The 13,550-nt window shown below is 39.9% G+C and overlaps 1 protein-coding gene across 4 annotated transcripts in view; it reads right to left on the bottom strand.

Moving 5' to 3' along the window:
* The window catches only part of LOC129239082 (uncharacterized), a 65,336-nt gene continuing 51,786 nt past the window's right edge, over positions 1-13,550 (bottom strand). The window contains exons 2-4 of one of the 4 annotated variants that reach the window (XM_054874373.1): positions 11,814-13,258; positions 2,344-2,925; positions 1-916 (exon numbers count right to left, since the gene is read on the bottom strand). In XM_054874373.1, the coding sequence (XP_054730348.1) occupies positions 302-916; positions 2,344-2,925; positions 11,814-13,079 (2,463 nt within the window). In that variant the 5' untranslated portion in view covers positions 13,080-13,258 and the 3' untranslated portion in view covers positions 1-301. The remainder of the gene's footprint in view (positions 917-2,343; positions 2,926-11,813; positions 13,259-13,550) is intronic. The other 3 variants (XM_054874371.1, XM_054874374.1, XM_054874375.1) reach the window with 3 other exon arrangements.

The raw sequence follows: 13,550 nt of genomic DNA, 5'->3' as shown, positions 1-13,550 counted from the left end.
TTTAACTGAATTTTTTTAAATTTATTACATTAAATACACACATTCATACATACAAACAGATATTTGTATTTATACAATGGTTTAATTTGGAACTAATACCTACTCATGAGATATTTGGTTGCCCTGTTATGTCCATCAATAAGTGTAGGTAGAACAAAACAACAACAATACAAACAAAAGAGTCTATAGGCATCAATGAAAATCCAATAGTTTACCAACACATCTACGTAGATATTTAAAAATTCTGAAATAAATCTAATTTTGAGTGTCCACACACATTTGGTATCACTGCTTCTGTACTCTACTTGCTGTCTTTGATATCGTCGACCGTCTTTTTGCCAAATAGCTGCGGCGTCTTGAAACCACGAAAACTTTTGCGCAGTGAGTTCGTCACACGCTTCTTGTAGCTCGTACTGGTGCTGGTCACTGAAATCTTGTCATCCGGCACAAATCGCCGATCAAATCGACGCGCACTGTCCGCTTCTTCTGTTGAATTGCTCTCATCGGAATTGTTTTTCAAAAACTTTCGATTGAAATGCAATTGTGGTGTTCCCCATTTTTTCGCTATGAAAGCTTCAAATTCCGGATCACTTTCTGAGCCGCTTTCATTGCTGGAAAATTTTCCATTGTAAATGTTTTTAAGTTTGACGCGCTCACCATCTGTTTCACTCACGCCTTCAGTCGATTGGGCACCGCCACTTTTGGGCGTGGCACCGCTAGAGTTGTCCGCATAGGGTATGTCGTCCAGCTTACGCGTAACAATCACTTCGGCAGGTACACTCTTCAGGTTGACACCTTCGATTTGTGTCTGTTGAAAGTCTGTCGGATGTACGCCAGTATTGGGGCTGCTGCGTTGCGAATTTCGCGATTTACGTGGCGTTTTTATTTCCACAATGCGTACGCGATAGTGCAATAACTGGAAATGGAAAGAAAAGGGGAGAGAGTGTGGTAAATGGTAAAAGTGATAGGAAAAGAAATAAAATGCACGGAAGCGTGGCGTGAAAGTGGCGAGATATTGGTTGCTCTCTTGTCAAACGTGACGTAAAGGTAGACGAAATGTGTGAGAGTTCTTAAGTGTCAAAATGGTCAACTTTTGTAAGCAAAAAATAAAAAGTTAGGTTAGGTTGATGTAAAGGAGGAGGTTAGTAACAGCAAAAAAAGTTGTTTACAAAAAACTAAAAAAAAATTGTATACAAAACTCTACAATCTCCTTAGTTCAACAGCTGATTCTGTCAAACTCACTAAGAGCCGAGTGGTGGTACCGCTCTATGCGCAACCTTCTGTATTCTCACAACCGTGAGTACAAAAATAGGTAATGATTCAAGGATGATAGATAGCAGGTTTGCTCGTTAGGTATGGTGAAAAATAATTTGATGAGGGGAGTTTTCTCTGATTCTACGTCATTCGTTTTGTGTGTCACAAAATTTAGCTTTAGCTTAGTGAAACACAAAACGAATGACGTCGGCATATCTGTCAAATTCGCTTAGAGCCTATTCGCACGGTCTGCTAGGTACAGGGTTGCCAATATTCGACGGACCCATCTGGCAACCCTGTATCTTTTGATAGAGACGTCAGATCGCTTAATGACATACCGCGTCAGTCCAAGCAAATTTTTACCATGGATCAGTACACGCCACGCGAGCGCTCCCAAATTGTTGAAATTTACATTCAACAAAAGAAGTCAATTGTGAAAGCTCAACGTGCGTATAAAAAATTAAATAATGTCAAAGGTGCGCCTTCTAAGAACACCATTAAACGTTTGTAGGAAAGGTTTTCGACTGGTGATGCTCTTTCTAATCCAAAGAGGCCAAATTAAAACCGACCAAGGCGTCGCCAAGGACATCCTAAAATCGCCGTTCTCAGCAGTTGGGCATTGCTCGGACCATTTTACACGAATTATCCGCATTGATTTGCATTCATTCCCGTATAAGATTCAATTGACGCAAACATTGTTGCCTGCGGACAAGCCTCGTCGATTGGAATGGTTCCAAAGAGTCATAGAAATCCGTCGGGTCCGTCGAATATGGGCAAAGTCGAATATGTAGTACACCTCTAAAAATCTTTTCACCATGGTACTGATTCAATTGCCAGAATGATGGAAACAAGATTGCGCCCATCAGAGCGTGACGTCACATTAGTGCAGCTGCATGAGAGAAATGTGAAAATGCGAACAAGAAAACAAAAAAGAAATTAAGAAATTACACAAACAACACACGAATAAACTGCACAAGTGCGACGTCACATACTCGTACACCGATTCTGTCAAATTCGCCGCGAACAAAGTGGCGGTACCACGATCGGCGCCACCTTATTCTCTTGAACGTGATTCAATGGATTGCTCACCCGATCTTCATCGATGAATTTGGCCAGATCTGTTAGTTGCATACTAATACAAGAGCCCTCCGCCAAAATGTCATTATCATATTCACTATGCACAGGATACTTTTGTGTGATGGCAATGGCTTCATTTTCCTGATGCACAATTGTCACCTCGAAGGCATAATTGTGCTTCTTCTCCTTGATGGTCGATGTGCAGGCCATGGTGAATAGGATGCGCTCCTTGTCGTAGACTTCATAGAAATTGAACATCTCATCGAATACAATGAAGACATAATAGCCGGTGAGCGGCTTCTGCTTTACGCCCATATTCCAAATCATGTCAGTGGTTTGTGAATGGAACACCTTGTGGGCGTGATCTTTCTCCAGGTGGTCCTTCCAGTGTGCCTCACGTCCAGCCCAATCGCAATCACCCCAAACACGGCCCATAAAACATTTCATTGGCTTGTAGATGCATTGCTTCTCGTGCCAGCTCAGCAATTCAATTTGCAAGCGTACCGTACAACCGCCTGCGGCATTCGAGCAACGGAAATGCGCCTTGGAGCATAGCGCTTCCACGGTGAGAGAGCGTATAGTGGTGAACGGTTCCTGGTGGAGGAGGGAGAAGTGAAGATATTAGAAATATTCTAATTGTATTAAAAAAAATATATATATATGAATTTTGTACACACAGGGTGGTCCCTATAGTATTTGGAATTTTATTCGGCTATAAATAAAGGGTTTTCGAATAAGAGGTGTTATTTTGATATTCAAAGAAAAATGCTATTTTTTAATATAAATGATCGGATGTTTATTTCATTATAAAGATGAGGGTATGCCGTTAATATTGGAAAATAACATCAGGCAAATGACCACCACGACCACGCTTACAGGACAATATCCTTTTCATGAAATTTTCCATAACAGAATTTCAAAGTGGCTGCCCTATGTCCTCGATAGCCTCTCGAATTCCATCTTTGAGGTCTTGAATCGACTCTGGGCTGTTGACGTAGACCTTCTCTTTCACGTGGCCCCAAAGGAAAAAGTCACAAGGTGTTAAGTCACAAGATCTCGGTGGCCAATTGTGATCACCTCTTCGAGAGATAACTCGGTCCAGAAACTTTTCCCGTAATATATCAATGGTTTCGTTGCTTGTGTGGCACGTAGCGTCGTCTTGTTGAAAATAAACATTCTCCAGATCAATACCATCCAATTCCGGCCATAAAAAATCGTGAATCATATCTCGATAAAAGACATTTTACACGTAATAAAAGCTGATCACATTGGTGGTACTTTTTCAAATAGTGTTTTTTTGACAGATCACGCGTCACTACTGTCAAACTAAAAGCATAATTTTTTCAGTATTCATTGACATTTCATCATGGAAAAACGTACGCATCAATGACGTTTACAAATCGTACAATTTGAAAGGTGTTCATAGCGCTCTCAGGCCAACTCAAGGTTTTCAGCCGTGAGACCCATTCTCGGCTTAATGGATAAGTCAATAAGCAAACTGCCACATTTGGGCTGAAGAGGACCCCGAAGTCATACAAGAACAGCCATTACATCCATTGAAAACAACTGTTTGGTGCGGCCGATGGGCTGGAGGAATCAGCGCCTCATATTTCTTCTAAGACGAAGCCGGCGCCAATGTAACAGCGAATGGTGAATGCTAACGTGCCATGATAAAGAACTTTTTGATGCCGGAAATCGAAGCCCGTGATTTCCACAACATTTGGTTCCAACAAGACGGCGGATGGCGCTACTTGCCATACAGTTTGTGAAAAAATGGATTTACTGCGTCATCGTATCGGTGAGCAATTTATCTTTCATCTCAGACGAAAGTGGATTGGCCACCAAGATCGTGTGATATCTCACTTGTGGAGTTTTATTTGTGGGGGCATGTAAAGTGTGAATGCTTTGTGCTTAAACAAGCTTCGCTTGGGGCATTGGAAGTCAACTTTCAGTCAACTAAAGTTATTTACGGGATATCGAGCGAAGTCCGCCAGCGAGTCATCCAATTATGGCGCAGTTGCGGTCAACATTTGAAAAGGACTATCTTTAAAAAATAAATGTCATGAATGGTTCTACGCAAAAATTTATTATTTTGCCCAATCAATTTGAGTTTTCGTTGTTGTACTTCAATTTAAAATCCGAGACCTCTAAATTGATCACCCTTTACAGTTGTCCAATCAGTCATTATTCAGACACGGTGTACAGAATGCAGAGGTGTGGCTAGCATCAGACCGTTAACTGGCTCTCAGCTATTTTGAAGGAATCAGTTGATTGGCTGACGTAACCAGGGTCATGACAGCTGTTGGCTTACGAAAAAACTGAGATTGTGTTGGTGATATACGAATAAATCAACGCACCCATGGCTACTTAAACCATAGAGTACGGCAGTATGAAACAGAGGAGGGCCCAAAGAGCTACTGCGTGACAGTTGGTGTACCGCAAGGATCTGTTCTTGGACCAACCCAATGGAACGCTATGTTTGATGGCATTCTTAAAATCGAAATACCCGCGAATGCTTGCCGGGATACACCGACGATATCGCACTGGTAGTGATTGATAAGCATATAGATAGACTGCAACATGTATGTAATGATGTCATAACAAGAATACAAAGGTGGTTGAATAACGCCAGCCTGGAACTAGCTGCCCAAAAAACAGAACTGGTGCTGATCAGAAGGAGCAAGCAGAGAGAAAAGCTGTCAATCAGTTGGTGTCGGACGATGTACCATAATCTACGTCATAGCTAGCAAAATGCCAATAAACATCCGGGCAAACTTACAGAAGAGGTTGTACTGCTCGCAAGATACGAAGCCGGCAGAGGAACTCAAGCAAGCAGAACGTTCTACCTCGATAGCTGACTGGCAATCAAAATGAGACCAGTCATCAAAAGGCTGGTGGACGCATAAGTTGATCCCACGGATTAACAAGCGAATCTGTCAAAAACACGGAGACGTTGATTTCTTCCTAACGCAGCTATTAAGTGGACACGGATGTTTCCAAAAAATATCTGCATCGCCTAGACTTGGCTGGTAGTCCTTATTGTTCAGAATGCTTGGTCGAAGAGGAAACGGTCGAAAATGTGACTTTTTATTGCAACAGGTCCGTTGAGGAACGCGATGACCTAGCAAGAGCAACAAGGGTGTTTCGGACGCCCAATAACCTACTACCACAAATGCTTGAGTCGAATGAAAAATTGAGAGCGGTACAAGCTTTTGCAACACGAATTATGGTGGAACATTGATTGGTGGCGAAGGGATGATGCGAGACGAACGCGGCAGCAACCATAACTGTCGCATTGATAAAATACAGCAAGACGAAGAGCAGACGAATATAACTGACGATTGAATACATAGTTGCCGCTCGTTAGTTTGTTTTTTTTTTCTTCTTTTTGGGAGAGAGTCTTTGCTCAGGCTCTTAATTTGGATCACTGGCTGATGATGGCTAATTCTGTAAACGAACACAACTTATAAAGGGTGGTTAAATTTCAAGGACCGATGTTGATGTTGAATGTGAATCCCACCTAAACGTCAAGTTTCTTTCTGCATTTCATTTGACATTTTTCAATTTCAGACCAACTCAATTTGAACAATGGAAAGATACACAATCGAGCAACGGCGTTAAAGTTATTCAGGCTTATTATGAAAACGGGCGTTCAAATCAAAATGCAAAATGCGGGCGTTCGGAGAAAATCATCATGAGGCACATTTTCACCCCAGTTAATTCGTTAATAAGCAGAATTTCCGCATTTAGGCGAATGATAATCCAAGAGTGATTGCCGAAAAACCCATGCACACAACAAAGAGTGACTGTTTGGTGCGGTTTATGGGCCGACGGTATCATTGGGCCGTATTTGTTCAAAACTGAGGCCGGTCAGGTCAGGCAGTTACTGTGAATAGTGTTCGCTATCGTGAGATGATAACGAACTTTTTATGGCCCGAATTGGAAGATATGGATGTGGACGATATGTGGTTTCAACAGGACGGTGCCACTTGTCACACAGCTAACGAAACAATGGCTCTTTCGCGCGAAAAATTCGACTGCCGAATAATCTCACGTCGCGGCGATGTCAATTGGCCGCCAAGATCATGTGATTTGACACCGTTGGACTTCTTTCTTTGGGGTTATTTGAAAGAAAAGGTGTACGTCGATAAGCCAGCAACAATTCAAGAGTTAAAGGATGAGATAATTCGGCACATTAACGGCATAGAACCTCAATTACGCCTCAGCTTCATCGAAAATTTGAACCATCGGATGGAGGTGTGCCGCCGAGGCCGTGGCGGCCATTTGGCCGATATTTTGTTCCATGCATAATTGAGCCATACCAATATTTTCATAATAAAGAGAAATGATAATAATTTCCTAAAAAATTTGTATTTTATTCAAAATCAACACCGGCCCTTGAAACTTAACCACCCTTTATTTCCCAATTTTATTCAAGCGAAAAGCGATCTATTTTCGAATATTCAACCATAATTTAAATTTTTGAAGGGTCTCGCATGTTATTTTAGCTATCAAAGTAAAAAAAAAATCTATTGTTCAAATTCCAAATGCTAGACGAACCACCCTGTATATGTATAGTATATAGATATTTAAATATAAATGAAAATTCAAGTGGATACGTTGACGTCAGTGATATCAAGTTTTCATAACATGAATTATAAAATGAAATTCCTTCGACTTTGACCATACGCATTTGCCGATTTTTGTATAATAGATAAATTAAAAATAAAGCAAAATTCAATTACTCAATATAAAACATGCACGCCGAATTGATGAAATCATTTTGGCTCTTTGATAAAAACAAAAATTAAAAAAAATTTACATAGTCACATAATTTGACGCATTTTTGTGTGCTAAGATAAGATTACAAAGAAATTAATAACGGAAATTTGCCTACTTAGAACGAGAAGGTGCAAGGTCGATTGGCTGGGTAGTTGGTTGGTTAGTTAGTGCGGGCGGTATTTTCAACTAAAACCGACGCTTTATATAAAAGTATGCAAAAAACTCGTCCCAACAACAACGTCGCCTACAAATAAATCAATTTTAAGAAAAACTTAAGACCATCTCCAAAATACTTCAATCACTTGGCATGTAATCGCTAAATAGGAACTTTTTTCTGAATGTGCTTTTAAGATTAGGGTCAACGTGTAACATTTTCCGTCTCCAACTTTCTCCAATTTGTGGCATGCAACCTAATGTTGTTCCACCTATAGTCTTATGCCATCTTCGAACGGCAGATGATGTTTTATGAGGAGCTTTTTCATGACAGAAATACACTCGGAGGTTGGTCATTACCTGCTGATGGCCGGTGGCTATTAAAAAATAACCTTTCCGGGCATTTGGTGTTTCATGCACAATTTTTTTTAGGAAATTGCAAGACAAACAACTGTAAATGTATAATTAATTGAGAAAATGCTGCTTAACTTAAAAATTTTAAGTTGGAATATGAGCATAAAGTTTAAATTAGAGCTGCCATAACCAACTGATCGAACCGAACTATAAGCAACACTGTAATCGATTAGCTATTTGACATGACATCGATTAGATTAGGTCCGTTGTGGTCCACAACTTTCGATAGATTCTTCACGAGGTTTTCACTTTGACCTCATGGTCCTTTGTGCCCAAGCTATGACCATCGAAATACTCTCTCTTGAGAGTTGAGCAATTTTCCTCACCTTTTCTTATCTACATATTTGTGGTCAAATTAGACCGGTCGTAACACAAGTATTTTTTTCTCTGCATGACCTATTGCCCTCCTGAAGAATATTATTTTTGTATGCTTCATTTGCAAGTTGCCATAGGAATTCCAGTATTTCCTCTGTTTTTAAGCAGTGGAAGATTAGTACCCTTTTCTGGCTGGCTCATGGGCCTTGCAATTTCCTTCAATATTTCTATGTCTCGGAACGCAGATTCTCGGCTGAACTAGAAGACGGTGTGCTAATATCATTAGAGCTGCCAGACATTCCTGAGCAGCCTTTCATCTTAGTATAACTGCCTCCATTGATTTGATAGCCGCCTGGTTGTCCGAGAAGATATTTATCGTGGCTTTTGCTACGACGTATGTTTTAGTTACCTCCTTTATGGCTAAGACTTCTGCCTCGTAGACGCTAGTCCGGAAATCGGACATTTAATTCTAATGCTAATTCTTTTGAAAAAAACTCCATAGCCTGTTTTATTTTCTAGCTTGGATCCATTCGTGTAAAAATTTTATTTCCCCTCTTCTCCATGGTCTTTGAAATTCTCTTCTTGACGGTATGTTAGTCTTGAAGAGCCAATCGAAGGTGGGTTTAGAGAAAGACTAGTTGATTTGTACTACTCGATAACTACTCATAGTATGTAGTATAGAAGCGTGGCCGAGTCGGCGGGTCTTCCATAGCGCCATAATATCTAAGTCTAATAAGTCTATGCGCTGAAGCGGCGGCCACGTGTTTTCCTACCAGATTTAGAGTAGGCAAGTTGATTACCACCTCGAGCGCTTTATTTGGGGTGGTCTTTAAAGCTTCGGTGATGCATAAAAACGCAATTCTTTGGACCTTGTTCAGCAGATCCATTCATACAAGTACTCCATATAACAAAATAGGCCAAACTACGGAAGTCTAAAGCAGAAGAAGTCAAAGTGTAATACGAGGTGTCAATCCCCATTTGATTCCGACCGCGTTTTTGTTTTCTTTTTCTTGAAACTACTTTTTCCGTCGTGGTCTGCATCATAACTCATACAGTTTTTTATATATTTTGATGCGGTTTTTTTTAATGTTTAAAAGTGTTTTCTTTATAGTCTGTCGAGCCGGATTTTTGATATTTTTATTAAAAAATTGTATAAACATAATTAATTTATTAATTAATTAAGTGCGGCTGCCGTGGCCGAATGGGTTGGTGAAAACGTCGGTTCGAATCTCGGTGAAAGATCAAAAATTAAGAAAACATTTTTTCTAATAGCTATCGCCCCTCGGTAGGCAATGGCAAACCTCCGAGTGTATTTCTGCCATGAAAAAGTTACTCATAAAAATATCTGCCGTTCGGAGTCGGCTTAAAACTGTAGGTCCCTCCATTTGTGGAACAACATCAAGACGCACACCACAAATAGGAGGAGGAGCGCGGCCAAACACCCTAAAAGGGTGTACGCGCCAATTATATATATATAATTAAAGGGTTACATTTATGACGCAAGGCGCATACTTTTTTTAAATTCTCGTAAATTGCAAAATATTTCGAAATTCAACATTTCAAGGAGAAACGATGCAGACCGCGAAGCAACTTTTTGAAGTGAAGCTTCTTAGGCGTCGATAAATGAGCGAGAATGGAGAGTAAAATTTCAAGGCCATGCAACGTTTTGGGCATTTTCGTTCCGCGAGAGAGGAAAAAGATATAACGTAGAGGAAAACAAGAGAGGTATACCTTATATTAATCTTAGATACACTTTAGGCTATTTTTCATGAGTTTTTCCTCATGGTTGCTAATTTCTAGAGAGAAATAACACTGCCTACTTTTTGGCGGTCGACGCTTCTCCGTGTTTTGTAAATTTTGTCTATTTGTATTCTCTGCAAATGTTGTGAATTTATTTAAATATATATTCTTTCTCTCTCTCTCTCTCTCATTCTCTCTCGGTCTCTCCCTCTTTCTTGGTCTGCCTTGAAAGTTTCACTTCTGTTATGTGTACTACGCTACACGCACTTTTTTTCATTGTACTTTCGGTCACGTGAATTTTTATGTACTAATTTTTGTAAAAAATAATTAAAATAAATGTTTTATAAAGTGAAGAAAAATTAAAATATTTTTTTTTTATATAGCAAAGAAAAATTAAAAGTCATTTTTTTATAAAGTAAAGAAAAATTAAAATAATTTTTTTATATAGTAAAGAAAAATTAAAATAATTATTTTTTAAAGTAAAGAAAAATTAAAATAAATTTTTTATAAAGTAAAGAAAAATTAAATAAATTTAAATTTAAAAACGAAAATAAATTTTTTTATAAAGTGAAGAAAAATTAAAATATTTTTTTTGTAAAGTTTAAGTACTAATAAACAATGCATAAAATTTTTTTATATTTATTTCTATCTGAAAACAGTTTTCTTTTAGCGCATTTTTGACGCTGCTGGACGTATGTGACCCCTGAAACCGTGATTGACAAATCAGCGTAAGCAGTGAAGTAGTAAACCTCTCTCTCTCTCTCTCTCTAAGGGTCAGCAACAAAAAAGAGTTCACTACCCAAATCTAGAGAAGGCGGGAGGGGACACCTCCCTGAGAGGTACCTCTGCAGACCTGTCTGCTTGTTCGTGCTCGATAACACAACAAATTTTTAATAGTTATTCCTAATTTATATAAGTAGGCGTTCATTAATGCCAAAAAAGCATTCGTTACTCAAAAATTGAGAGAACAAAGACAAATTTGCAAACAGACAAACTAATTTTTTGTGAAATTCGGTCTTTTGTGCACTTTTGGCCTTACGCCAGTTTATAGTCAGATGTGCTAAAATTGGAAATTTAACAAAAAAAAAAATTTTTGAATTTTTAAAGTAAACGGTTTTCCAATAACAGGTGTTATCCATCGCTATCGAGAGATGATTAACAATTTTTTATGGCCGGAATTGGATGGTATTAATCTGGACAACGTTTATTTTCAACAAGACGGCGCTACATGCCACACAAGCAACGAAACCATTGATATTTTACGGGAAAAGTTTCCGGACCGAGTTATCTCTCGAAGAGGTGATCACAATTGGCCACCGAGATCTTGTGATTTAACACCTTTTGATTTCTTTCTTTCGGGCTACGTGAAAGAGAAGGTCTATGCCAACAGCCCAGGGTTGATTCCGGACCTCAAAGATAGAATTCGTGAGGCTATCGAGGACATAGGGCGGCCACTTTGCAAAATAACACCTCTTATTCGAAAACCCTTTATATTTGTGGTAATTTTTTTAGACAACCCACAAATTTTTAAACAAACTCAGCTTTTATGCCTTCTTTTACCGGTTTTCGCAACTAATGGCAAATTTTTGCTTTCCCCACTCTTTGGAAGAGAATTTTGACTTATGCTCTTGATTTGGTTTGATGGCTGGCGATGGCTAATTTCGTTATCGAACAGAACTATCATAATATAATAAATATAAAAAGTAATGACGTCTAATAAAATTCGATAGCTGCACTCACTAAAATCACTTCACATCAAATGCAAATTGGAAAGCAAATTTGTTGCTGTCAAAAGCAAATAAGCAGATAATAAAATAAACCTTGAAAATATTGGTTAGAAACAGTAGCCGTTTTGGATGCGAGTTCCATAGTGCATTGTTTTTAGTCTAAGCAAATTGTTGTTGTAAATTTAAAAACACAAAAACATACCAAATCAAATTCTAGACTATTGAGCGCAAAGTTTGAAAAATCGTATACGAGTACTACTCTACTCTATGGATACAAAAGATTTTTTAAGCGCAAGACACAAAATTATTCTTATTCTACTTTATATAATTTGATTCACATCTGGTACCTACCTTACACAGCGGGCAGAGTAAGAGCACCCTTGTGCACTGCTGACAAATACTGTGCCCAGTCTTGCATAGCAAAATCGGTGTTTTCATCGGGTATGCACAACCGGGGCATTTGAGTTCCTCGATCAGACGTTCATAGTGATTGACGGATATCTGTTTGGGCGCTTCCGGCGATAAGGAGACAGGTCGTTCCACCATCCGACGCAATGTCGGCGCAGTTTCTTCCCTTAGCTGTACAGTCGCCACTTTGATTGGTTGTGGCAGCATAGAGCTGGTAATTAAAGTAGGTGCCAAAGTGGTCTTCGGTGTTGCTAGGCCTGATGCAGTGCTACTCGCACCACTAGAATTGGCTAAAGTTGGTGATGTTGGTGTTGGTGTAGTTGTGGGAGTGGGTACAGCGATTGGTGCAATCGGCGACGGCGGAACGCTTGCGATTGGTGATTTCGCCGCTGTCGCTGCTGCTGCTGTCGCCGTTGGCGTAGAAGGCACCGATGTGGCAGAGTAAGATTTCTGATCGCCAATACCAATGCTACGCGTACGACTCAACATAGGCGGTTTGGGTGGCGGTGAGCTCGTCTTACGCGGTAGCGTTGCATATTTAGTAGTGGAGAATTTTTCCGATGTCGTCTTTTCAAGGCCATTGATATCGGTTGCGCTGGAGCTACCCAACTTCGCACCGCCCACGTGCGCCTGTTCCTCGCGTGTATGTGTACGTATTTCATTGAGGACAGTTTCGGCGCCATTAATCGATTGCGTTTTGATCTCACTTTCGGTCTTCTCATCGATCGTATACTCGCTAATTGTGTTGTTGAGAAAGAGACGTCGCTTCTCATTGATCTTCTCGATGCTCTTTAAATGGCCAAGTATTTTCAGATCTTCATTGAGATCCTTGCGTAAATTGTTGGAGTTGGCATTGATGGTGTTGCTGGCTGTTGCGGCTGTTGTTGTTGTTGTTATTGTGGACTCACTCTTGCTGCTGCTGCTAGCTTGTGGACCATCACCAGCGCTCTGGTCGTTGCTGTCCGTTGACTTCTTATCGTTACCGTTTTTGGTTGCTGTGATGTCCTCTGCCTGCTCTTCCTTCTCAGTCGGCGGAACGTCGATGTCACTGGTGCTGGAGTTGATGGTGACTTTGGTGCTGTTGCTAGTGCTGGAAGTAGTACTCTTGGCATTAGTGAGGCTGGAGGTAGACACTACCGCTACAGTCGTAATTGCTTTGGCTTCATTGCCGTTCAGATCGCCGATCGGCACTTCGTGTATTACGTTCATTTTTTGGCTCAGATTTTGGAATTATATACAATTGTAAATTTAGTTGTATGGTCTTTAATTATTTTTGTTTCTCAATTTGATTTGATTTACGGTAATTACGAATTAAGTGAATATAAATACCGTACGTTTACTGCTCTGTTGGCAAAGTGAATTTTAAATTGTCGTTTCGATTAAATTTTCTGCTTGAAATTTCAGTTGAAAGCAACGCAATCATACATTTGCTACTTTTTAATATTCTTTATCTCTAAGGTATCTTATCAATTGCGGCCTGAGAACGTACCGGCAGCTCCCCACCGCGACAACCGCCAACACCATAACGGCCGTCGGAGAGTGTCAACGATAATCGATATAATAATTTGTAAACATCAATGAAATGAACAGGAAAAGAGTTTCAAGAGAGTGCCGTTAATTGGCTACACTCTGCCTATTCATTTCAAAGCTTACGCCAGCGGTTCTAATCTCGCCGCTAAC

The sequence above is a fragment of the Anastrepha obliqua genome, chromosome 2 (assembly GCF_027943255.1).
Source record: "Anastrepha obliqua isolate idAnaObli1 chromosome 2, idAnaObli1_1.0, whole genome shotgun sequence".
In the NCBI taxonomy this organism is placed as follows: Eukaryota; Metazoa; Arthropoda; class Insecta; order Diptera; family Tephritidae; genus Anastrepha; species Anastrepha obliqua.
The sequence above is the reverse complement of the archived record's forward strand: the minus strand, read 5'-3'. Positions and strand labels throughout refer to the sequence as shown.